Consider the following 23,990-nt stretch of genomic DNA (forward strand, 5'->3'; position numbering starts at 1 on the left):
GTCAGTCGCGGTGGATGAAGGCGGCCATCCCTGCTGCTTACATACCTCCTGCCTTGGAGGACTACTACTAAGGTAGGTAGGTACCTTACAGCGACTGAGGTGCACTCACTCCAGGGCAGGTACCTTCTCCACACGTTCCTCCTCTCCAGTGACCTCCAACCACAAAACCCCTCCCCACGCACAGCACAGAGCATCTGCCGGGGACACTGGAAGGAAGGCACGGGAGGCCACCCTTTCCAGCCAGTCGTCGTCCAGTCCCGACCCGCAGCGCAAGTCCTAGGGATGCTACCAACCCAAGTCCTAGGTGAATTCTAGGACCGTCCGCCTCTTGTTTCCATTGTCACCTCGCTCTTACACGCTTCAATCCACCCAACCCTCAAGGTCAAAATAAATCAAAAATGGGTGGCGGATTGCTCTTCACCTGGCCGTCCCATCGCTGACCGTCATTCTCCCGCTCATCCATAACGCCCCTCCCCGTTGTACTCTGGGATTGAGTTCGCAGGTCTTTTGGAGGACAGCGGGAAGCTATGGAGTCCAAGACGTCTCTGCTGCCCTTCGGGGATGACCGCCGTTTGCTGAACCACAGTCCTTCAGCCCTACGCGCCCTCACCACCTCCCGCCTATCTCTCTCCCGCGGCCGATCACGACGAGACTCATGCTCCACGAGTCTGACTTCGTCCTCGTCCTCTTCCACTCGTTCGTCCATTGATTCCACTGCAGCTCCATCGTGTGTGTAAGTTTGCTGGCTGTTTCCTTTTTGCTTGTTTGTCTGTTTGGTCCGGACCTATCTCGTCTCCCACGTCGCCCTTTTCATCTTGACCCTGCCGGCCTTGAGCTGAACATCCTCACAGGACCCGTACCGTGTCTCCAGATCAATGTGCCCTTCATCGCTTCATCGTCTGGGCTGCCGTCCAGCGCAACACATGCCAGAAAATGACGCAGGCTGACCGCCTCGAATGTCCTCTCTTGCGTTGCCGGAAGCGTTTTCCGAACCATGAGCTCATGCTCAGACACCTGTACACATGCGAGCAGCTCTCCACCGGCGAGTATTGGTGCTATGAATGCGACAGGACCGAGAAGTTCACCGACGGTAAATGCAAACGCTGTCTAGGCCACCCGGGCAAGAGGCGCCGCATCATGTCCGTAGCCAAGAGCTTCTTCTCCTCCCTGGGTCAGAAGTCGAGACCGCAACAGGATGTCCCGGACCTCGATATGGATGACGTCGTCATCCTACCTCCGCCTAGCTACGACTCGATTCTTGTTCAGCCTCAAGAGGTCGAGCTGTCTTCCTCATCAGAGATCTTGGAGATCGACTCGACGGAGATACCGCTGCCCATACCCTCTACCGCCTTTGCTCCACGCAGCACCTTCGATCAAAAGCCTTCCAACCCTTTCGCGACAGGCTCTGTTCCAACGCAACAGTCATTGCCTGCTTTGCCAGACCTCAATTTTGAATGGGGTCTGCAAAATGGCGTTGATATGACTGACATGAGCCGGGTAGACAGGCCATCATTGTCAGTCCACACTCATGGCCTATCGCAATATCGAAAGCAGCACAAGCCGACCACGCGGACGAAGAACCTGTCTCCCAGTGCCTCTCTCAGATCGAATGCAAGCACCGACAGTACCGCCAGCTACCTTGTCTCTCCTGCTTCTGCCTTCAGCGGAGCTTGGACACACGCCGAAACTAGCCTCACGTCGCCCACGTCGGACAGCATAAGCCCTGGCGGAAATCTCTCCCGAGGTTGCTCCAATGCAAGCCAATACTCCAACGCATCTCGCTACACCAACTACGACCTGCAGCTCCATACGCTCATCCAGGAGTTGCCGGCGGAGGATATCATGCTGCCTCAGACGCTCCCAGACGACATCGCCTACAACCAGCAATTCCCTCTTACCGAGGCACCGAATGCGTCGGCACCAGGGACGGAGAGCAGTATCCCTACCGCTGTTGAACAGGCAGAAGAGATGCTGGACACCGAGATGGAAGCAAAAGTCCTCGGCCGTGCCTACTCTGTAGATGCCAACTCGCTTGTCGGATCTGCTTGGGAGCTCCTCAAGGCTCACGTCAGTTCATCGATGGAGAAATTGCAGTGTCTCTCACATAACCACCTCGTGAGAGACTTGCAATCGCTTTCACCACAAAGGGTTGCCGACATCGGGCTCACATGTCTAAAGAGAATCCTCGAGGGCGGGCAACCTGCGTCGACGATCGAAGCCCTGTGCTTTGTTCACGTCACATATTCGCTTTCTCTTATTGTTCATGAGGACGACGCTCACAATAGGTCGAAACAGCTATTCGTGCAAGCACATCTCTATAGCAACATCTTCCGCCCAGGAGACCGTGAGGCCTACCTCGAGGTGGCAACGGAGATATGGCATCCACTGGACTTGTCGACCACTGAACTGGACGAGCTGCTACTGGAGCGTTATCAAGGATCAGTGTCCAGGTCGTCGAGTCTCAAGGGCAAAGGCCGAGCATCTACCCACAGATCCCACCTTGGGCATGACAGTTTTCTCGAGATAGCGCAATTCTTCCTTGACGGTAGGTGACTTTTATCCCCTTACGAGGTCTTACTGATGCTAATGTCGACTCCAGAACTGGAGGTTACAGCTTTGCCGTGTAACGTTCCAGAATCCAAGGAGGTGCTGGCGTCGACACTATGGAGCAAGCACCTCGAGGATGACGCCACATCAGCAAGCCCGGCCTTCACGATTACGGTCAACGCCGTTGCTCGCATGCTTTGCCAAGAATTCCCCCACGCACGCAGGCTTGAGTCGAAGATGCAGCGTCTTCAGAAGCGCATTAGTGGAGGAAGCGTTCGAACCGTCAGGAGAGCGGAGTTAGAGCTCATGCAGGTTGGAAAAGTGAGTTATTGCCAAGGAGATCCTAATGCGTGAAGAACTCTGCTGACTCTGCTCTCAGGGTTGCATGTCGGCGCAAGAATACTTTGACAACTACGTTCCTGAAGTTAGAGAGCGCTTCGGTGCTCTTTACTCACAGCCAATCCCGGGATATGCCGCACGGTCGGAATATCACGCTCACGGCATCGAACTAATGAGGAGCATCATCTGTGGTCTTTGCGAGAAGGAGGCGACTAAGGAACCTGTGCATGATTCCTCTCAGGCAGCAACAGATGGTAATCTTGATGAGTTCATCAGGAACATGACGAATGACCTGGACGGATCCTTGGGTGACTTCATAGTCCCCGACGACTTCGGAATTCCCGATGTTCAAGTTTCGATGGACGCCGCCACACTGTCGGACCCGTTGACGGCTTTCTACGACAGCAGCGAGGACCCAGCGCTGGATATTCTGCAACCACTCACAACGATTGGAAACAAGACTGCAGATAATTCGCCTGGGTTTGCCCAGACTGCAAAGGCCAGCTCAAGCGCAAAAGGTGAAGTGCAGGCGAATGACTGCTGCGAGATCTGCGGGTATCGGCCCAAGGGTGACCCGCAGTGGTTTAAAGGCAGTATGGCGAAGCACAAGAAGCTGCAGCACTCGGCGGCACCACCGAAGATCTACCGCTGTCCGTACCCGGGCTGCACGAGCCAGTACAAGAATCGTCCGGACAACTTGAAGCAGCACCAGCAGGATAAAGGTCACTTTGTCGAAGGAGACACCAGCGTGCGGAGACCTAGCAAGAGGAAGAAGACGAGTGACTAAATGTCACAACACGTACTGATTTGACAGAGTTTTTGAGTTTTTCGATAGATGACGGGATGGGATCGGATTATGGCGCACAAAGATACCATTTTGGCTACCGGGGCGTTCGAAGCCACCGAGAAGAAACAGCAAAGCTTGTTCTAACTGGGTCAGACCAACAGGCTGCCCTATTGTACTATATACCCTTGAGACAGATGACTGATGATATGCCGTAATACGAGCCGGCCGGGCTGTAAGAAGCAGCCTTGCTGCACACAATCTAATGAGAACATCTTCGACTTAATGTCACTTAAGAAAAAAAAAAAAAAAAAGGTTGAAATTCGGCCAAGATTTCGGTGTGCTCGGTGAAGACGGGTGACGGGGCAGGGATGGGTCCCTGTAGCAGCAACTCCACTAAAAAAGCACCCGTGAAGCACAGACAAACCACCTCAGCCGGCTGGTTCGGTTTTGCAGGGCCCGGGGGCAAATGTAGGGCTGATTTGCGGGCTTCCAGGGGGAGCTTGGTGCTGTAGCCAGCCGACGCTTCGCTGCCCGGACGGCGTCGTTGGCACTGAGGAGATGTTGAAGTCCTGCGAACTCAGGAAGCGCCTTAGGTTGAGAGCTGTGAGATAGCTAGGTAGGTGGGTGCAGATCGTCTTTGCGATGGTGGTTCTGGCTGCAGTCGAACTGCGCTGCGCATCTTGTGGAGAGGCCACACAGATCTCCAACGAATTGACTCGTTCCTTTCATCCTTTTTATTCTTGCAGTCTGTCCTGCAAGTGCCATCCAGGGTTTAAAGGCACCTGAAGGTTGAGCAGACAGCAAGGTGGACGGGAAGAGAGAGCCAGCACCGAGGTGTTGGAGGGGGCGTGTTCCCTCGAGAAGGGGCCCTGGGTGCCTGGGCCGATACCTGCAAGAGGTGGTACAAGCGCAACCTAAGCTCACCTCACCTCACATCACGTCCCCGAACTGAACGGCTGGGTGCTGGGTGCTGGGTGTTGCTGGTTGTCTCTTGGTGCCCTGCCTTATTTTTTTCTATTCTCACTCCTGCGCTCCAGACTTTCAGCGGCATCACCTACCTAACATGGCAGCAGCACTACCACACAGCACCACCAAAAAGCCGTGCAGCGACTCCCGTCGGCTTCAACCGTGATTAATCTTCGATTATTTTTCAACGTACACGCCTCTGTCCGGGAGGGGGGCGACATCAGCCAAGTTAAATCAATCACATTGTTAGCTGCTGCTGTCAATTAAATTGAGGGTGTCCAGGTCCCAGCGACATGCACCTTTTTCTTCCTCTTTTTTTTTTTTTTTTTTTTTTTTTTTTTTTTTTTCCNCTTTTTTTTTTTTTTTTTTTTTTTTTTTTTTTGTTGTCCTCTCGTGATGGCTGCATTTCCTACGGGCAATCGTCCGCCCGGTCGGATGAGAAATTCTGCCTCGTACTCGTCGCAAGCGAAACACGTTGCTTCTCTGTGTTGTGGTTTTATTTATTTATTTTTTCCCGCTGTCCCGCGTGACTGGGCAAATCGGGGGACGCGGTTTAAAGATAGAACACAGGACTGGACCTCGACCTGACCGGGCTGGGACGGTCAACAATGGGGCCGGTGACATCACTTTCGCTCCAGAAACCAAGATCACGTGCGGTTTCCAGTCTCAATACGCCAGCTGGCTGTCCCGACCAGTCTTCTCATTGGCTGGATGGACCTCTAAGGATGAAAGGGTGGAGTTTCGTTCGAGTCCCATCCTCCAGTCACAGTCCCGGTCGCTGCAGTGTCCCCGCCCCTTTTTGCGTGGGAGGAAAAAAATAAGAGAGGAAGCTGGCCAGCGCAAGCGTAGGTAGCAGCAGCCCAGTCACCTCGGACGGGCCCAAGGGAAGAAAAGGCCCGCGCCACAGAAAATTTCTCCCTTTGAGCTTTCGTCGACGACAGGCAGCCTTAGGCTTGCCTTTCCCCCCTTCTGGCACGTTTGGCAGCGTCTGGCACTTGCCAATCCCCCGTGCACTCTCCCTTTCCCGGCTGGCTCAGCAGGCTAGATGGTTGTGTATTGGGCTAGTGTCCCCCTCCCCCCTCTCTGTGAAAGTCTGAAAGTGACCCGGCTCGAGTCTCGTCTCTACCTTGCCGTAGCCCTCGCCCTGACTCTCCGTCTCTTTCTCGCCCTCTCTGCTGGTCCTCGCCCACGTCCTCGTCCACGTCCACGTCCACGTCCCAGTCCCCCTTCCCCCCCTCCCGCCCAGGTCTCTTCCATGTCCGCCGCCCTCTCTTTCTCGCACACCACCCTTCACCTCGCATGTTTGCTCTCCCCCTTCTTTTCTGTGCACACCTCCCAGAACCCACACACACTCCACGCCTCTCCCTCCCCCCATTATCGACACCCCCAGACCACATTCAAGGGTTCGTTTGTTGCATCCTTTCTCGCATCTCTGGGATTCGGGTTACGATAGCGGAGGCTCTGTCATTCTGAGAGGATCCTCGCCGACGTCCACACCGATCCCGTCCTCGACTTCGAGTCGATTCTCACCACCGAGCCCGACGTCTGAACGCTTCTCCTTGCAAGGCCCAAGGCGGGCGACTCGCTCCTCTCGCCCTCGCCCTCGCCCTCGCCTCGCCTTCACCCTCACACACAAAAAACGCTTCATCCTCCTCTTCCTTCCTTTTTTTGCCCTTCTCAAGCCCTCCGATCCTCTCTCTGAACCGGAGACGCTCCTCTCGACAGAATGTCGAGCCTGGGGCAGTCGGGTCCCAACAGCCATCCGGGCCTCGCCTTTCCTCAGCCAGGCATTCGACGCAGTCACGGCGGTCCTGGAGGCTTTCCTCCTCTACACGCGAACCCGGCAAACAAACCATCACCCGGCCCTCACAACGCGTCTCCTTATCAACAACAGGCTTACACGCCTCAGCAGCCCACCCAAGCTCAATACCCTCATCATCTCTTCCAGACTCAGACGCCCGTCAACGGCAACGTTAACGGCACCTCGCGTCCCCCGAGCCACGTCCCCAATGCCGCCACCCTCGGACGCCAGAGGGGTCCTCCCTCGCGGCAGCAGATGCCTCAACAGAGCGCGCCCTCCATGTTTCTTCCCTTAGGAGGACAACAGAACCTTGGCCACCAGCAGAGCCTGAGCCAACAACACGTCTTGGGGCAGCAACAGGGCCTAGGAGGACAACAAGGACTCGGTCAACAACAAGGACTTGGCCAGCAGCAGGGCCTGGGCCATCAGCAAGGCCTCGGTCAACATGGTCTTAGTCAACAGCAAGGTCTGGGACAACAACAAGGCCTGGGGCAGCATCAAGGACTCGGTCAGCAGCAAGGGCTTGGTCAGCAGCAGCAACAGCAGCACCAACAACACCAGCAGCACCAGCAGCACCAGCAGCAGCATCAGCAGCAGCACCAACAGCACCAGCAACCTCAACAGCACCAGCAGCACCAACAACATCAGCAACACCAGCAGCAACACCATCAACAGCAGCAGCAGCAGCACCAGCAGCAAAACCTAGGTCAGCAGAGCCTTGGCCAGCAGAGCTTGAGCCAGCAAGGCTTGAGCCAACAGAGTCTCGCTCAGCAAAGCCTAGGCCAACAGAGCCTCAACCAGCAACAGACGTTGAGCCAACAACAACAGCAGAGCCTTGCCCAGCAGCAGCAGCAACATCAACAACAGCAGCAGAGCCTGAGCCAGCAGCAAAAGTTGAGCCAACAACACAGCCTCAACCAGCAGCAGCAGAACCTGAACCCGCAGCAAATTAAGAGCGAGCCGATCATACCCCAACAGCAACAACAGCCTCAGCAACCGACGCCAAAGCCTGCCGTGCAGCAAGTCCCGCAGGCTCAGCAGATACAGCAACAGGTTCCGCAGCAGGTCCAGCAGCAGGCTCAGCAAGTGCCGCAAGTTCCTCAGGTTCAACAGGTGCAGCAGGTGCAACAGCCTGCCCAACCCCGGCCTGAGACCCCGGCTCAGGCCAGCGAACACCATGGAGACAGCATGGAGGTGGAAACCCTCGCTGAAGATGGTGACTCGCTTGAACCAAAGATGATTGATGGCGCCCCGTTCGTGCCTAGACAGCCAATGGGCGAGATGATGTCTGCTCCCCCAGAGGGAGGTAGCTACCCGACCTTGGAGGCGGTCCACAAGAGTGTGCTTGCGTACTGCACCTCTGTTGGGTACGCGATTGTTATTGGTCGTTCAAAGAAGACGGTTCCCGGTCTAAAGAAGGTGTTGTTTGTATGCGACAGGGCGGGCAAGCCCCCCAGTCGCGTCAGCCCCGAGTTCCGCAAGCGCAAGACGTCTTCCCGAAAATGCGATTGCCAATTTGGCTTCTTTGCCATTGAGCAGCGAACTCAGTGGACGATCCGATACCGTCCAGATCCCCAGCATCTGCAGCACAACCATGGGCCGAGCGAAAGCCCCCTCCTCCACCCGGCCGCTCGCAAGCTGGACAGCAAGATGGTTGCCGCCGTCAAAGCGCTCAAGGAAAATGGTGAGCCGGCGAAGTCAACAACGCGCGAAAGAGCAGTCGCTGACTCTTCGACAGGGGTTAGTGTTAACGAGACACTGGAAATATTGCAAAACGAAAACCCACACGTTCCTTTACTTCCTCGCGATATCTACAACGCACGAGCGGCGATCAATAGGAATCCTCAAAAGGTGGCGACGGGGCTAGCTGAGAACCGACCAGCCATCTACAGCAAGCCTCACCCAACGGCGGAGGAGCGCATCCGGGCAGACCTACGAAAGGAGCTCGCCAAGACGAAGGAAGACTTCGACAAGTACAAGGAGGACAAACAAAAGGAGATCGATGAGCTGAAGAAGACGCTGGAGGAGAAGGAGCAGATCATAGGGCGATTCGAGATGTTTATCGACATTTGCAATCAGCGCGTCATGGTTCAACGAGAGAGGCTTGGGGATGCGTCCGGGGCGGCCAACGGTGGTAACTAGTTGTTGGACGCTGACCGCAAGTCGCTATATGTTCAGAAGGTATCCTTGCATGGCGGATCGGGAATGGGTATTGGGATAGTGTAAGGCTGTACGAAGCTTTCTTTGTCGCGTCACGGAAGCATGGCCGTTGGTCGTTCGGAGAGCCAGGCGGGAACGGATCAGGTGTTTGATTTGGGCGGAGTCGTTTGGTCGTGCGTTCTTGGGTCCCTTAGAGCTTTGGGGACCACATGGTTCTTTGATGTGTTACTGTCTACGGAAAGAGAAGGGATGCATTGGGCGGGTTTTAAAGCAGCAGCAAACATTGCGAACATGACTGAAGCATTGAACTTTGGGTTTCGTGCTGTCAACTCTGTGAAATTGACTACCTAAGTAACAGTGAGAAACCACGGTCTGCACAGCCGACTAACATTTGATATGTAAGGTGAGGCTAGACGAGGCTACGGAAAGTGAGGTGATGTCAAGCAAGATGGACTGCCAAACCGGTAAGTTCCTGGCAGGTGTCCGGGCCAGTCCAAGTCGGTTAGTGGAGCCAGGGCGCGCGGGCTGGCGGGATGCTGCAGCTCAAGTTACCTTACCTTACCAGGGGCCGCTGCTAATAGAAAGACGATTAATAGTAATTTTGGGGCTCAAGGATAGCGGGAGTGGGCGTCGGTGGCAGATTGGACATCGCGTTGCGACCGATCTTTGCGTCTGATCGTAACGCTACGATGAGGACCGAGAAGCAAGAGGAGCAAATGCGCCGTGGCCAATTATTGAGATGAGAGGGATGTTGTTGTCGATTATTACCTAAGTCGTCAAGGGCCCTCTGCTTTGCGTTGGCACATTTGGCACAGTCAGCAACGAAACCACAGAGACGTAAGGCGTGCATATACAGGCTTGCACTAGAGACCGGGCTTGATGCAGAATTATTTATGCCTGGCCGCGCCATGTGAGGGGCCAAGGACAGCGTGTCTGAGCTTCCTCCACAAGCATTCACAAAAAAACGGATGCAAGGCAGCCAATCAAATAAGCCCCGCAATCCTCAGTGGGACACACCACGCCTTTAGTGGCCAACGCCTCCTGACACATGCTGTCGCGACAAGGATGTGTCCTGGTCGCGTCTAGTTGGGAGGGAAAAAATGAGAAGGTACCGTTTTCGCAGTCTCCCGCGCTGGAGTCGCTGCAAAACACCCATGAGGTACATGAATCACTGAGGTGCAGCTTTGCGTGCCTTCCATGCCCCTGACTTTTTGGACCGAAGGGTTCTGTAATAAACTAAAGGCAACGTGAAAGTGGGCCGGGGGACAGGTCGACTTTCCGGGGCTCCAGAGGTTTACTGCGACGGTCTAGAGTACCTAGAAAGTCAACACTGCTGCAGGCGGGAAGACGTGGACCTTCCCGGAGACAACTTTTGGCGCAGTATCGACCGAGCCGCGAATAATTGACCCAACTTACTAACAACCACCCACCACCACCAAAAGAACATCGCGAAGCTCTCTCAAATAGACGATACCCCGAGAATCCACAAGGATTCGTAACAACAGGCACGCTCCTTTAGCATCTTGTCTTCGTTTCTCTTCTTTCCTTCTATCTACACCGCGTTTAATACTGCGGCCGGCAACGCTCTCGCCCCTGAGGTTGCCTCTGACTCGACAGACCTAGCTGTCCACCACAACCTCTCGCCCGACCGTCACACCCACGATGATGCCGACCTCGTCTCTGTAAATACCGTCTTCTTCCATCTGAATACACGTCTGCCGCCATGGAGGTGGCTTCTCCCTCGATCCCTGGCGCGAACGGCGTCGTCTCGCCCACGTCCGACCCCTCGATCGATCCCGTCCGCGTCGTCGACCACATAGCTCTTGCATGCCAGATAGCTCTCGGTGCAAACCAGGAGGATCTCGAGAGCCCCGGAAGCTTGCTTCACAAGCATCGCTACTCCGACACCCTCCAGCGCTGCGCCCGCTTCGCGACCGATATCCCGAACACCTTGTACATTCAAAAGGATATCTTGCCGGCCTCTGCGATACAAAATGGCGAGGACTCAAGTTCGTCGCCCGCTGCCACGAGCTTATCCGCCGTGGCCAATGTTGCTAACCGAGTTCACGCAGAGCCGTCGTCCTACACGTACTCTCTGACCACCGAGATCTCTTCGTCCCCAACAACCGCGTCTGTCCTCGTCCTGCTCAAGCAACGGCCTGGCCCTATCGACCCCGTGCTCCCTCTCACCTCCCAGATTCTCCTCACTAATCTCCCAGGCCCTGCCACTCTGAACGCCACTGCCGGCGAGCAGGGTCCCTCGACCTCACCTTTCGAGATTCTTCACTCTTACGTTCACAATGCGCTGGCGCCGTATTTCGATGCCAATACCCGGAGCCAAATCACCAATGGCGCCAGGGGAAGGGCCGACGTCGACTCCAAGACTGGGATTCCTGTCACGAAGAAGAGGTGGAACGATCTCGAGCTGAGCTTGTTGCATCTGCAGCAGAATGTCGAGATCCCCGAGGTCTCCCTCATGTTCCACACGATGGTGCAGAATGCGCTGGAGGAGGCCGAATCCCGACACTCTAAGCCGACCCTCGATCTCATCCCGGGCGCCGTCCTCTCCGACAGTACCTTTCTCAACAGTCTCCAGAACAACGTGAACAGCTGGATCAAGTCGATCCAAGTTATTACGAGAATGACCAGGGACCCCGCCGACAGCGCCAAGGATTTCAAGTTCACTGCTAGCCAAGAGGTCAACTTTTGGTTGTCGATGGAGTCCGCTCTGGAGGGAATCGAGGGACAGCTCCGCAGCGAGGGAGTTCTTCTGACTTTGGAGATTCTCAAGCATGCGAAGCGTTTCCAGGCGACTGTCAGTTTTACGGCCGACACGGGTCTGAAGGAGGCTATGGAAAAGGTTCAGAAGTACAACCAGCTCATGAGAGACTTCCCGCTTGACGAGCTGCTTTCTGCCACATCCATGTCCAAGGTTAAGGACGCCATCGTGCAGATCTTTGGCCACCTCAACAGGAAGCTGAGAATCTGCCCCTACCCCATTCGCAGGGCACTGCCTTTGGTAGAGGCCATCTCTGGCGATTTGGACGAGGTTCTCCATCGTTTGCTACCGGGGACTGAGCTCGTCAACCTTGATTACTCCGAGTTCAAGGGTATCATGAAGTCTTGCGACGACATCTTTACTACCTGGGATGAGAGCATCAAAGAGTTCACCAACGTCGCCCGAGAAGTTACGCGTCGCAGAAACGAAAAGTTCATCCCCATTAAGGTCAACCCCAAGCATGGAGAGCTTCAAGGACGTCTCAAGTACGTCAGCACTTTCCGTGACAACCATGAGCAATTGCAGCGCACTATTGTCAATGTGCTCGGCCCCAAGGCCACCGTGAGTGGCCTGACCGAAACGACCGGCACTAACGGCGTCGTTGTCGTGGAGGAGATGGGCGACGTGGATGCCGTCGAGGAAGTGAAACAGGCGTGGGAAGCTTTGAAGAACGTCGACCTTCTGGACGTCTCCGCCGAGGGTACGGAGAGATGGGCCAAGGCCGAGAACATGTACAATGAACGGACTTCTCGGGTCGAGAACTCCATCATTGCGCGTCTCCGAGACCGTCTGGCGACTGCGAAGAATGCCAACGAGATGTTCCGCGTCTTCTCCAAGTTCAACGCTCTTTTCGTGCGACCCAAGATTCGTGGTGCCATTGCAGAGTACCAGAACCAGCTCATGGAGCACGTCAAGCAAGCCATCCATGGCCTCCACGAGCGCTTCAAGCAGCAGTATGGCCACTCCGAAGCCCACGCCATGGCTCAACTGCGTGATCTGCCACCTGTTTCTGGTGCTATCATTTGGGCTCGACAGATTGAGCACCAGCTGGACAACTACATGAAGAAGGTCGAAGATGTTCTTGGTGTTGAATGGGCCATCCACGCTGAAGGTCAGAAGCTTCAGAGCGAGAGCAATTTGTTCCGCAAAAAGCTCGACACTCAGACTATTTACAAGGCTTGGCTTGACGACGTCCAGCGCCGGCAAATATCCATCTCCGGCTTTCTCTTCGACATTCGCCGCATGAGAGCAAACGGTGGCAACTATGAGCTCCTTGTGAACTTCGATCCACAGGTCATCACCCTGTTCAAGGAGACGCGAAACCTGATGTGGCAGAACTATGCTGTGCCACACTCCATCAACAATGTGTCTAAAGATGCCAAGCGCGTATACCCTTTCGCCGTCAGCCTTATGGAGAGTGTTCGTACCTTCTCGCAAACAATGCGTCAGATCTCTGAGATGGGCGAGGAAGCGGTCCTCGTCTTTGGATACAGGAACGACGTCTACGCCCTTGTGGCCAGGGGTGTTCCCCTCAGATGGGAGTCCTTCGTCAACTCGCATGAGATTTTCTTCTCCACCAAGAATAATGCCAATTTGCCGTCCGTCTCTGAGTTCGGTTTGTCGAAGCCATCAGAAAGCAAGCACAGTCTGTTCATCCGGGAGTTCGCTGCGGCCGTGTCTTTGCTTCAGGCCAAGACTGCGTCTCTGGCCTCGATTCACGCCACCGTAGAGAAGGCTCTTCTTGAACTCAACACCTGTCCATACGAAGCGGACGCCTTCACCTCGCGCCTTGAGACCATTCAGACAGCTGTTGACCAGCTGAACCTGGAGCAATACGTCAACCTCCCCTACTGGGTTGAGAACATGAACCAGAAGCTCAAGGATGTGCTCCTGGCTCGCCTTCAAGACGCCATCCTTACCTGGATCCAAGCCTTTGAGGACGAGTATCTTGACGACGGCCGCCGGAAGCAAGTCACGGACAATGGCGAGGCGCCAACTCCCCAAGGCCCAACGATCAAGCGCTTGGTCCATGAGCTGTCCATGCGGAACCAGGTGATTTACTTGGACCCCCCGCTGGAGTATGCCCGCTCGAGCTGGTTCGTACAGTTGCACGAATGGCTAGGAATTGTTTGCAATCTGAAGAAGATCAAGGCTACGCGTTACCAGATGACCCTTACCACTACAACGCTGGACGAGCCCCGTTTCGACGACCTGCCTGGCGAGTGCACCGATCTCCTCAGCCGCGTCTACGTTTCTGTGGAGAAGAAGATTCAAGAGATCAGCACTTATGTCGATAAGTGGCTTCAGTTCCAGTCCCTGTGGGATCTTCAATCTGAGCAGGTGTACGAGGCCCTTGGCGACCAGCTCGCTCGATGGCTGCAACTCCTTCAGGAAATTCGCAAGACGCGCCAAACTTTTGACACCCAAGAGGTTAGCAGGCAGTTTGGCCACACCACTATTGACTACGACCAGGTGCAAACCAAGGTCAACGCCAAGTACGATCAGTGGCAGCATGAGATCTTGATGAAGTTCGCCAGCAGGCTCGGCAATCGCATGCGTGAGGTCCACGCTGATATCGAGAAGGCCCGTCGCGACCTCGAGGGCCAGGGTCTTGATGCCTCTTCCACGGCTACAGCCGTCCAATTCATCACTGTTGTGCAGGCTTGCAGGCGCAATGTTAAGCTCTGGGCACCCGAGATTGATATGTTCAGGCAAGGACAGTCAACACTTGTGCGACAACGCTACCAGTTCTCTAATGACTGGCTCCACATCGAGCAAATTGACAGTTCTTGGGAATCCTTGACCGAGATCTTGGACAAGAAATCCAAGATTGTCCAGGACCAGACCGATGCCCTCAGATCCAAGATCATTGCGGAGGACAAGATTGTGAACGACAGGATTGCTGAGATCGCCGTGCAATGGAATGACGAGAAGCCAGTCTCTGGAACCATCCAGCCTGACATTGCGTCTACCACTCTCACCACTTTCGAGAGCAAGATCTCCAAGTTGCAGACCGACTTCGAGATGGTTGCTAAGGCCAAGGAAGCTCTCGACATCCCTGCCAGCGCCGATACCTCTCTGGGTACCATCCTGGAGGAGGTCCAGGATTTCCAGTCCGTCTGGTCTAACCTGTCCACCATCTGGGCCAGTCTGAATGAGACGAGAGAGATCTTGTGGACGGCTGTACAGCCCAGAAAGATTCGCTCCAAGATTGATGACCTCATTAAGAGCACCAAGGAGATGCCTAGTCGCATGCGCCAGTACGCTGCCTTCGAACACGTCCAAACCATCCTCCGCGGCCTCCTCAAGGTCAACTCTCTGCTTTCAGATCTCAAGTCTGAAGCCATCCGGGACCGCCACTGGACCAAGATTTACAAGCAGATCAAGCCCGGCAAGCGATACTCGCCGGTTTCTATGACCCTCGGTGATGTCTGGGATCTCAACCTTGTCGCAACAGAGGTCATTGTCAGGGACATCATTACCCAGGCTCAGGGTGAAATGGCCCTGGAGGAGTTCCTGAAGCAAGTTCGCGAGACATGGTCCAACTATGGACTGGAGCTTGTCAACTACCAGAACAAGTGCCGTCTTATCCGCGGATGGGATGATTTGTTCGCAAAGTGCAGTGAGAACTTGAACTCGCTCCAGGCTATGAAGCATTCTCCTTACTACAAGGAATTCGAGGAGGAGGCAAGCTCCTGGGAAGATAAATTGAACAGAGTCCACGTCCTCTTTGATGTTTGGATTGACGTTCAGAGACAATGGGTGTATCTGGAGGGAGTCTTCACTGGTAACGCCGATATCAAGCATCTGTTGCCTGTGGAGTCTTCCAGATTCCAGAACATTAACAGCGAGTTCTCTGCCGTTATGAAGAAGGTCTACAAGCAGCCATACGTCCTCGACGTTCTTCAAATCCCCAACGTCCAGAAGTCTCTTGAGAGACTTGCAGAGTTGCTCAACAAGATCCAGAAGGCTCTTGGTGAGTATCTCGAGAAGGAGCGTGTCTCCTTCCCCAGATTCTACTTCGTTGGTGACGAGGACCTCTTGGAAATGATTGGTAACAGCAATGACACTCTCCGTATTGCTAAGCATTTCAAGAAGATGTTCGCTGGTCTCTCAGGACTGATCATGGATGACGAGACCATCATCTCAGGCTTCACGTCCAAGGAGGGTGAGGCGGTGCGTCTCAAGAAGGAGATTTCTCTGGCCAAAACACCCAAGATCAACGACTGGCTAGCTCTCCTGGAAAGCGGCATGAAGAACACTCTCGCAGAGCTCCTGGCGGAAGCTGTCGAGCACTACACTCCTATTTTCGAATCTGAGAAGATCGAGATGTCTGCGATGAACGAGTTCATGGAGGCTTTCCCCAGTCAAATTGTTGTTTTGGCCACCCAAGCCGTCTGGACCACTGTTGTGGAGAAGTCACTCGCGGACGGCGGCAAGACGCTGCAGTCACTCTATGAGCGTGAAGTACAAGTGCTTCGTCTGCTGGCCGACACCGTCCTCGGCGATCTTGAGGTCATCCAGCGCAAGAAGTGTGAACAGCTTATCACTGAATGCGTTCACCAGCGTGACGCTATTGAGAAGCTCATTAACCTCAACGCAACGGCGCCGACTCACTACTTCTGGCTGCTCCAGATGCGTTACCACTACTCCCCTGATGGTGACTTCCAGCAGCGTCTGCAGATCAAGATGGCCAACGCCAAGCTCAGTTACGGTTTCGAATATCTTGGAGTTCCCGATCGCCTGGTCAGAACACCTCTCACCGACCGCTGCTTCCTCACCCTCACCCAAGCTCTCTGCCAGCGTCTCGGTGGATCTCCCTACGGACCTGCCGGTACCGGTAAAACGGAATCAGTCAAGGCCCTCGGTCTCCAACTGGGTCGCTTCACATTGGTCTTCTGCTGTGACGACACCTTTGATTTCCAGGCCATGGGTCGTATCTTCCTCGGTATTTGCCAAGTCGGTGCCTGGGGCTGTTTCGACGAGTTTAACCGTCTTGAGGAGAGAATCTTGTCTGCTGTTTCGCAGCAGATCCAGAACATTCAGCTTGGTCTGAAGCAGGGCGTCGAAGACGACAAGGCTCAGATCGAGCTGGTCGGACGTCAGCTCCATGTCAATGCCAACACTGGTATCTTCATTACCATGAACCCTGGCTATGCCGGTCGTTCCAACCTGCCCGACAACTTGAAAAAGCTCTTCCGCAGCGTCGCCATGTCCAAGCCCGACAAGGAACTCATTTCCGAAGTCATGCTGTACTCCCAGGGTTTCAACCAGGCCAAGCAGCTGTCCAAGCAAACTGTGCCATTCTTCGACCAGTGCTCTGCTAGACTATCGAAGCAAGCTCATTACGATTTCGGTCTCCGTGCCTTGAAGAGTGTTCTCGTTAGCTCTGGTGGCTTGAAGCGTGCGCGACTGGCAGCTAGTGACGGCAGCATCGGCGCTGAAGAGGTTGTTGAACCAGAGATCATTGTGCAAAGTATTCGGGAAACCATTGCTCCCAAATTGATCAAGAGTGATGTCGAGATTCTCACAGAGGTCGAGGAGACTTGTTTCCCTGGTGTCAAGTATGTTCCCGCCAACTTGGAGAAACTGGAGGAGGCCATCCGAACTCTCGCTGCCGAGAGACAGCTGGTTGTCAACGATACCTGGATGACAAAGGTCCTTCAACTGTACCAGATCCAGAAGATCCACCACGGTGTAATGATGGTGGGTAACTCTGGTACTGGTAAATCTGCCGCCTGGACCCTTCTGCTCGATGCGCTCCAGAAGGTCGAGGGTATTGAGGGCGTGCAGCATGTCATCGATTCCAAGGTCATGTCCAAGGAGGCTCTGTACGGTAACCTCGATTCTACCACGCGCGAGTGGACAGACGGTCTCTTCACCAGCATCCTTCGAAAGATCGTCGACAACCTCAGAGGCGAGGACTCGAAGCGTCACTGGATTGTCTTTGACGGTGACGTCGACCCCGAGTGGGTTGAGAACTTGAACAGTGTTCTGGACGACAACAAGCTTCTTACGCTTCCCAACGGTGAACGTCTCAACCTGCCTGCCAACGTCCGCATCATGTTCGAGGTCGAGACTCTCAAGTACGCCACTCTTGCCACTGTCTCTCGTTGCGGTATGGTCTGGTTCAGCGAGGATACCGTGTCGCCCGTCATGATGCTCGACCATTACCTCGAGACATTACGCTCCAAGCCGTTCGAGGACCTTGACGAAGACAGTGTCGGCGCCGGACAAAGTCCCGCAAAGGCTCTGGCTGTCCAAGAACAGGTTGCCGATCTGCTCAAGGCTTACCTCGGCGGGGAGGACTTCCTCGTCCAGGCGCTCAAGGAAGCCGAGAGTTTCAACCACATTATGGACTTCACTGTTGCTCGTGTTCTAAACACACTGTTCTCTCTGTTGAACAAGGCTGTCCGTGACATGATTGAGTACAACGCGCAACACTCCGACTTCCCCTTGGACCCAGAGCAGGTCGAGGCCTTCATCGCCAAGAAGCTTCTCCTTGCTCTCGTTTGGGCTCTGACTGGTGACTGTCCACTCAACGACAGGAAGTCATTTGGAGATGTTGTCGGTGGCCTCGCCAACTTTGGCAACCCTCCTCTGGATGGCTCCAGCTCACTCATTGACTTCGACGTTACCCTGCCTCAAGCGGAATGGTCCCCTTGGCAGAACCAAGTGCCGACTATTGAGGTTAACACCCACTCCATCACCCAGACCGATGTCGTCATTCCTACGCTGGACACCGTTCGTCACGAGGATGTTCTCTACTCTTGGCTGGCTGAGCACAAGCCGTTGCTGCTTTGCGGTCCTCCCGGTTCGGGTAAGACCATGACGCTGTTCAGCGCTCTTCGCAAGCTTCCCAACATGGAGGTTGTCGGCCTCAACTTCTCCAGCGCCACCACCCCCGATCTCTTGATCAAGACCTTCGAGCAATACTGCGAGTATAAGAAGACTTTGAACGGAGTCATGCTCTCGCCCACTCAAATTGGCAGATGGCTCGTCATCTTCTGCGATGAAATCAACTTGCCCGCTCCCGACAAGTACGGAACTCAGAGGGCCATCTCCTTCCTCCGCCAGCTCGTTGAGCACAACGGCTTTTGGAGGACATCGGACAAATCCTGGGTTACGCTTGACCGCATCCAGTTCGTCGGTGCCTGTAACCCTCCCACCGACGCCGGTCGTACTCCCCTTGGCGCCAGATTCCTCCGCCACGCCCCTCTTATCATGGTCGACTATCCCGGAGAGCTTTCACTGCTTCAAATCTACGGCACTTTCAACTCTGCTGTCCTCAAGATCATCCCCGCGCTTCGCGGCTACTCTGAGCCACTCACGCAAGCAATGGTCAAATTCTACCTGGAATCCCAGAAACGCTTTACACCCAAGATTCAACCCCACTACGTGTACAGTCCTCGTGAGTTGACAAGATGGGTCAGAGGTATTTACGAGGCGATTCGGCCTTTGGAGACACTGTCCATCGAGGGTCTCGTCCGCATCTGGGCACACGAGGCTCTTCGCCTGTTCCAAGATCGTCTCGTTGCCGAGGACGAGCGCCAGTGGACCGACGACGCCGTGCGACGCATCGCTCTTGATCTGTTCCCTACCGTTGACGACCAGAAGGCTCTTGGTGGGCCTATCCTCTTCTCCAATTGGCTCTCGAAGAACTACGTTCCAGTTGACCGAGAGCAACTTCGTGACTTTGTCAAGGCCAGGCTCAAGACTTTCTGCGAAGAAGAGGTTGACGTGCCACTTATCCTGTTCAACGACGTGTTGGAGCACGTCCTCCGCATCGATCGTGTCTTCAGACAGCCCCAGGGTCATCTTATCCTCATCGGTGTCAGTGGAAGTGGAAAGACTACTCTTTCTCGTTTCGTGGCTTGGATGAATGGTCTGAAGGTCTTCCAGATCAAGGTGCATGGCAAATACTCTGGTGAGGACTTTGACGACGATCTCCGTGATGTTCTCCGACGCTGCGGTTGCAAGGGCGAAAAGATTTGCTTCATCATGGACGAAGCCAACGTTCTTGACTCCGGTTTCCTTGAGAGAATGAACACTTTGCTTGCCAACGCCGAGGTTCCTGGTCTCTTTGAGGGCGATGAGTTCGCTGCCCTCATGACAGCTTGCAAGGAAGGCGCTCAGCGACAGAACCTGCACCTTGACTCGCCCGAAGAACTCTACAAGTGGTTCACTCAACAGATTGTCAAGAACCTGCACGTTGTGTTCACTATGAACCCGCCAGAGGGAGGCCTCGGCTCCAAGGCCGCAACCAGTCCTGCCTTGTTCAACCGTTGTGTGCTCAACTGGTTCGGTGACTGGTCAGATCAGGCCCTCTTCCAGGTCGGCCACGAGCTCACCACCTCCATGGATCTGGACCGTCCCAATTTCCAGGCGCCGGACACCATTCCGGTGGCCTACCGCGCCCTTCAGTTGCCTCCTACGCACCGCGAGACCATTGTCAACTCCATGGTCTACATCCATTATTCCCTCCAGCGCTTCAATGCCAAGCTGCTCAAGCAGCAAGGCAAGGTTACTTTCCTCACGCCCAGACATTTCCTGGACTTCGTCGCCCAATACGTCAAGCTGTACAATGAGAAGCGCGAGGACTTGGAAGAGCAGCAGCGCCATCTCAACGTCGGTCTCGAGAAGCTCAGAGACACTGTCGACAAGGTTCGCGACCTCAGGGTCAGCCTTGCTGAGAAGAAGACACAACTCGAGAAGAAGGATGCAGAGGCCAACGAGAAGCTGCAGCGCATGGTTGCCGACCAGAGAGAGGCCGAGCAGAGGAAGAACACTTCTTTGGAGATTCAGGTCGCTTTGGAGAAGCAAGAGGCCGAGGTTGCAACGCGCAAGAAGGTCGTCTTGGACGATCTCGCAAGAGCCGAACCCGCTGTCGAGGAGGCAAGAGCTAGTGTTAGCAACATCAAGCGTCAGCACCTTACCGAAGTTCGATCCATGGGTAACCCTCCTCAGGGTGTCAGACTCGCACTGGAGTCTGTCTGTGCCCTACTTGGTCACAAGGTCAACGACTGGAAGATGATTCAAGGTGTTATCCGTCGCGACGATTTCATTGCCAGCATCGTCAACTTTGACAACGAGAAGAACATGACGAAGCCTCTTCGTCTTAAGATGCGCAAGGATTTCTTGTCCAACCCTGAGTTCACTTTCGACAAGGTCAATCGTGCCTCCAAGGCTTGCGGTCCCCTCGTGCAGTGGGTTGAAGCACAAGTTTCGTACTCCGACATTTTGGATCGTGTCGGCCCTCTCAGGGAAGAGGTCGATCAGCTTGAGGAGCAAGCTCTGCAAACCAAGGCAGAGGCCAAGGCTGTTGAGAACACTATCAACACCCTCGAGTCCAGCATCGCTCAGTACAAAACAGAGTACGCCGCGCTCATTAGCGAGACACAGGCCATTAAGTCGGAGATGTCCAAGGTTCAGTTCAAGGTCGACAGAAGTGTCAAGCTGCTCGACAGTCTGTCTTCGGAGAGAGTTCGTTGGGAGGAGGGAAGCAAGTCTTTCGAGACTCAAATCAGCACCCTTGTTGGCGATGTCCTCGTTGCCGCCGCCTTCTTGGCTTACAGCGGTCTCTACGACCAGACTTTCCGCAAGTCGATGATGGATGACTGGCTTCACCAGCTTCAACTCTCAGGCGTTCAGTTCAAGCCGCACAACCCGGTAACCGAGTACCTATCGACCGCTGATGAGCGCTTGACCTGGCAGGAGAACAGCTTACCTGTGGACGATCTGTGCACGGAGAATGCCATCATTCTCAAGCGGTTCAACCGTTATCCTCTGATTATCGATCCTTCTGGTCGAGTCACTGAGTTCCTGCAGAAGGAGAGCAAGGACCGCCGCCTCACCGTCACCAGTTTCCTGGATGATTCCTTCACGAAGCAACTTGAGAGTTCGCTGCGTTTCGGCAACCCCATTCTCATTCAAGATGCTGAATACCTGGATCCCATTCTCAACCAGGTCTTGAACAAGGAGTACCAAAAAACTGGCGGACGTGTTCTCATTCAGCTCGGCAAGCAACAGATTGATTTCTCGCCTTCGTTCAAGATCTACCTGTCAACTCGCGATCCATCCGCCACCTTCCCTCCCGACATTTGCTCTCGTACCACCTTCGTCAACTTTACCGTCACGCAGAGCTCTCTCCAGACCCAGTCACTTAACGATGTGCTCAAGTCGGAGAGACCTGATGTCGATGAGCGCCGATCCAACCTCATCAAGCTTCAGGGTGAGTTCAAGATTCATCTCAGGCAGTTGGAGAAGCGTCTTCTGCAAGCCCTCAACGAGTCTCGCGGCAACATCCTCGACGACGATAACGTCATTGAGACCTTGGAGACTCTGAAGACAGAAGCAGCAGAAATCTCTGACAAGATGAGCAACACGGAGGGTGTCATGGCCGAGGTCGAGGAAATCACCCAGCAGTACAGCATCATTGCCCGCTCCTGCAGTACTGTGTTCGCTGTGCTGGAGCAGCTGCACTACCTCAACCACTTCTACCAGTTCTCGCTCCAATACTTCCTCGACATTTTCCACTCCGTTCTTCATGGCAACAAGAACCTCGCCAGCGAGACCAACCACAACATTCGACGAGACATCATCGTCAAGGATCTTTTCGTTACCACGTTCAAGCGGACTGCGCTCGGCCTGCTTCAGAAGGACCGAATCACGCTGGCCATGCTGCTTGCCCAGGCGTCGCCCTACAAGATGGACAAGACCTTGATTGACGTCATCCTTGACGATCGCGTGGAGGGCAAGGATCTCTCTACCGACATGGAGGCGAGAGAGGAAGCTTGTGCCCGAGCTGGCCGCATGAGCGTGCTCAAGGACAAGCTTGAGCACATCACAAATGAGCAGTGGGAGAAGTTCTTCTCTGAGGAACTGGCCGAGAACTTTGTGCCCAAGATCTGGGACGACAATGTCGAGCCTTTCGATCAGGCCTTGCAATCCCTGCTTCTTGTCAAGCTCTTCCGCCTCGACAGGTTCGTGCCTGCCGCAGAGCGCTTCGCCGCCCTTGTCTTTGGTGCCGACATCTTCGATATCGTCGAAGATCTCAAGGAAACTGTCACCCAGGTGCCTGCAACTCGACCCATCTCTTTAGTCTCCAGCCCTGGTTTCGACGCTAGTTACAAGGTCGACAACCTCGTCGAGAGGATGCGCGTCAAGTGCACCAACATTGCCATGGGTTCCAACGAAGGTCTGGCGACCGCCGACAAGGCCGTCAGCAATGCCGCACAGCTCGGCAACTGGGTCTTGGTCAAGAACGTCCATCTTGCGCCTACTTGGCTGCAGAGTCTCGAGAAGCGCATGGAATCGCTCAACCCTCACTCCGACTTCCGTCTCTTCCTTTCCATGGAGTCGAGTCCCAAGATTCCTGTCAATCTGCTTCGCGCGTCGAGAGTTCTCATGTACGAGCAACCTGCTGGTGTCCGTGCCAACATGAAGGACTCCATGTCCTCCTTATCAACCAGGTCTGCCAAGGCCCCCGTCGAACGCACCAGACTTTACCTGCTGCTCGCCTTCTTGCACGCAGTTGTTCAGGAGCGTCTTCGTTACGCACCGAACTTGGGTTGGAAGGGTTTCTGGGAGTTCAATGACAGTGACGTAAGTTTTATTGAGCACTGAATTTTCTACGATTATGCTAACATGCCTCAGTACGAATGCTCCGCATTCATCATTGACACTTGGATCGAGAACGCTGCTGGCAACCGCACAAATATTGCCCCTCAGAGCATTCCCTGGGAGATGATCCGGTACCTCGTCACGGAAACCTACGGTGGCAAGATTGACAATGAGGGCGACTTCAAGCAATTGAACCAGCTCGTCCACTCGTTCCTGACGCCGTCCGCCTACGATGTCGGACACAAGCTTGTCGAAAGTGCAGAGGGCCAGGAAACCAGTCTCGAGGTTCCATCAGGCACGTCTCTGCCGGACTTTATGGCATGGATCCACAAGTTGCCTGAGCGCGAGCCGCCTACATACCTCGGCCTGCCGGCCAACGCCGAGAAGCTGCTCCTGGTCGGTCTCGGAAAGAGTCTCATTGGCAACTTGAGGAAGGTTACGGAGTTGTTGGAGGAGGGTGAGCAGTTGATGGTTGAAGCTTAGTAAGCTTCAGCAGATCGTCGAGCATGGACATGGTCTGGCCCCGCCTGAGACAGGGCCGTATTTCCTTTTGTAAAGACTCGAGAGCGCGCAGCGCCGTCCTCTACTTGTTTAATCGTCTAGACTGTCGGGGGACATTATCAAACTACTACCACTACATCATTATTGGCGTATCACCGGAATGCGGCTAAAGGTTGAATCGGGGGCACAGGATGGGTTGCGTCGTCCGTTTGTCACACTGATACCCCAGAGCTCAGATTGATTCCCCCTGTTTGCGGTCGCTTTTATCGCGGGTTTAGAGGTGTTCACAAGATAGAATGATTAAATTGAGTTTATTTGTTCAACCTTGGGTTTGAAGATCACCTTGTATTGGATTTCGTCCGCTCAGTGATTCATTTGGTGATTATTCACGGTTTCGGACAGTAGGAGGCATGATTTTAATGCCCAAAGTCAAGTCTGAAGGGATTTGAGGCTCCTTGCCAGGGGAACTTTGTTAGGCATCCTGATCT

General features: G+C 54.5%; 3 protein-coding genes across 3 annotated transcripts; all 3 read left to right on the plus strand.

The window, feature by feature from the left end:
- Window positions 1-527: 527 nt before the first annotated feature.
- Window positions 528-3,673, plus strand: GCG54_00013513 (uncharacterized protein; the record flags this gene model as incomplete). Its single annotated transcript, XM_045413366.1, has 4 exons — window positions 528-733; window positions 852-2,545; window positions 2,600-2,868; window positions 2,927-3,673. 4 exons carry the CDS (start codon window positions 528-530, stop codon window positions 3,671-3,673), a joined length of 2,916 nt encoding a protein of 971 aa, XP_045266338.1.
- Window positions 3,674-6,365: 2,692 nt separating this feature from the next.
- Window positions 6,366-8,582, plus strand: GCG54_00013514 (uncharacterized protein; the record flags this gene model as incomplete). The annotated part of the gene is made up of 1 exon (XM_045413367.1): window positions 6,366-8,582. One exon carries the CDS (start codon window positions 6,366-6,368, stop codon window positions 8,580-8,582), a length of 2,217 nt encoding a protein of 738 aa, XP_045266339.1.
- Window positions 8,583-10,323: 1,741 nt separating this feature from the next.
- GCG54_00013515 (Dynein heavy chain cytoplasmic) lies at window positions 10,324-23,484 on the plus strand (the record flags this gene model as incomplete). The annotated part of the gene is made up of 2 exons (XM_045413368.1): window positions 10,324-22,983; window positions 23,035-23,484. 2 exons carry the CDS (start codon window positions 10,324-10,326, stop codon window positions 23,482-23,484), a joined length of 13,110 nt encoding a protein of 4,369 aa, XP_045266340.1.
- Window positions 23,485-23,990: the final 506 nt, after the last annotated feature.

The sequence above is a fragment of the Colletotrichum gloeosporioides genome (genome assembly GCF_011800055.1).
Source record: "Colletotrichum gloeosporioides strain Lc1 chromosome Unknown consensus_31, whole genome shotgun sequence".
Lineage (NCBI taxonomy): Eukaryota > Fungi > Ascomycota > Sordariomycetes > Glomerellales > Glomerellaceae > Colletotrichum > Colletotrichum gloeosporioides.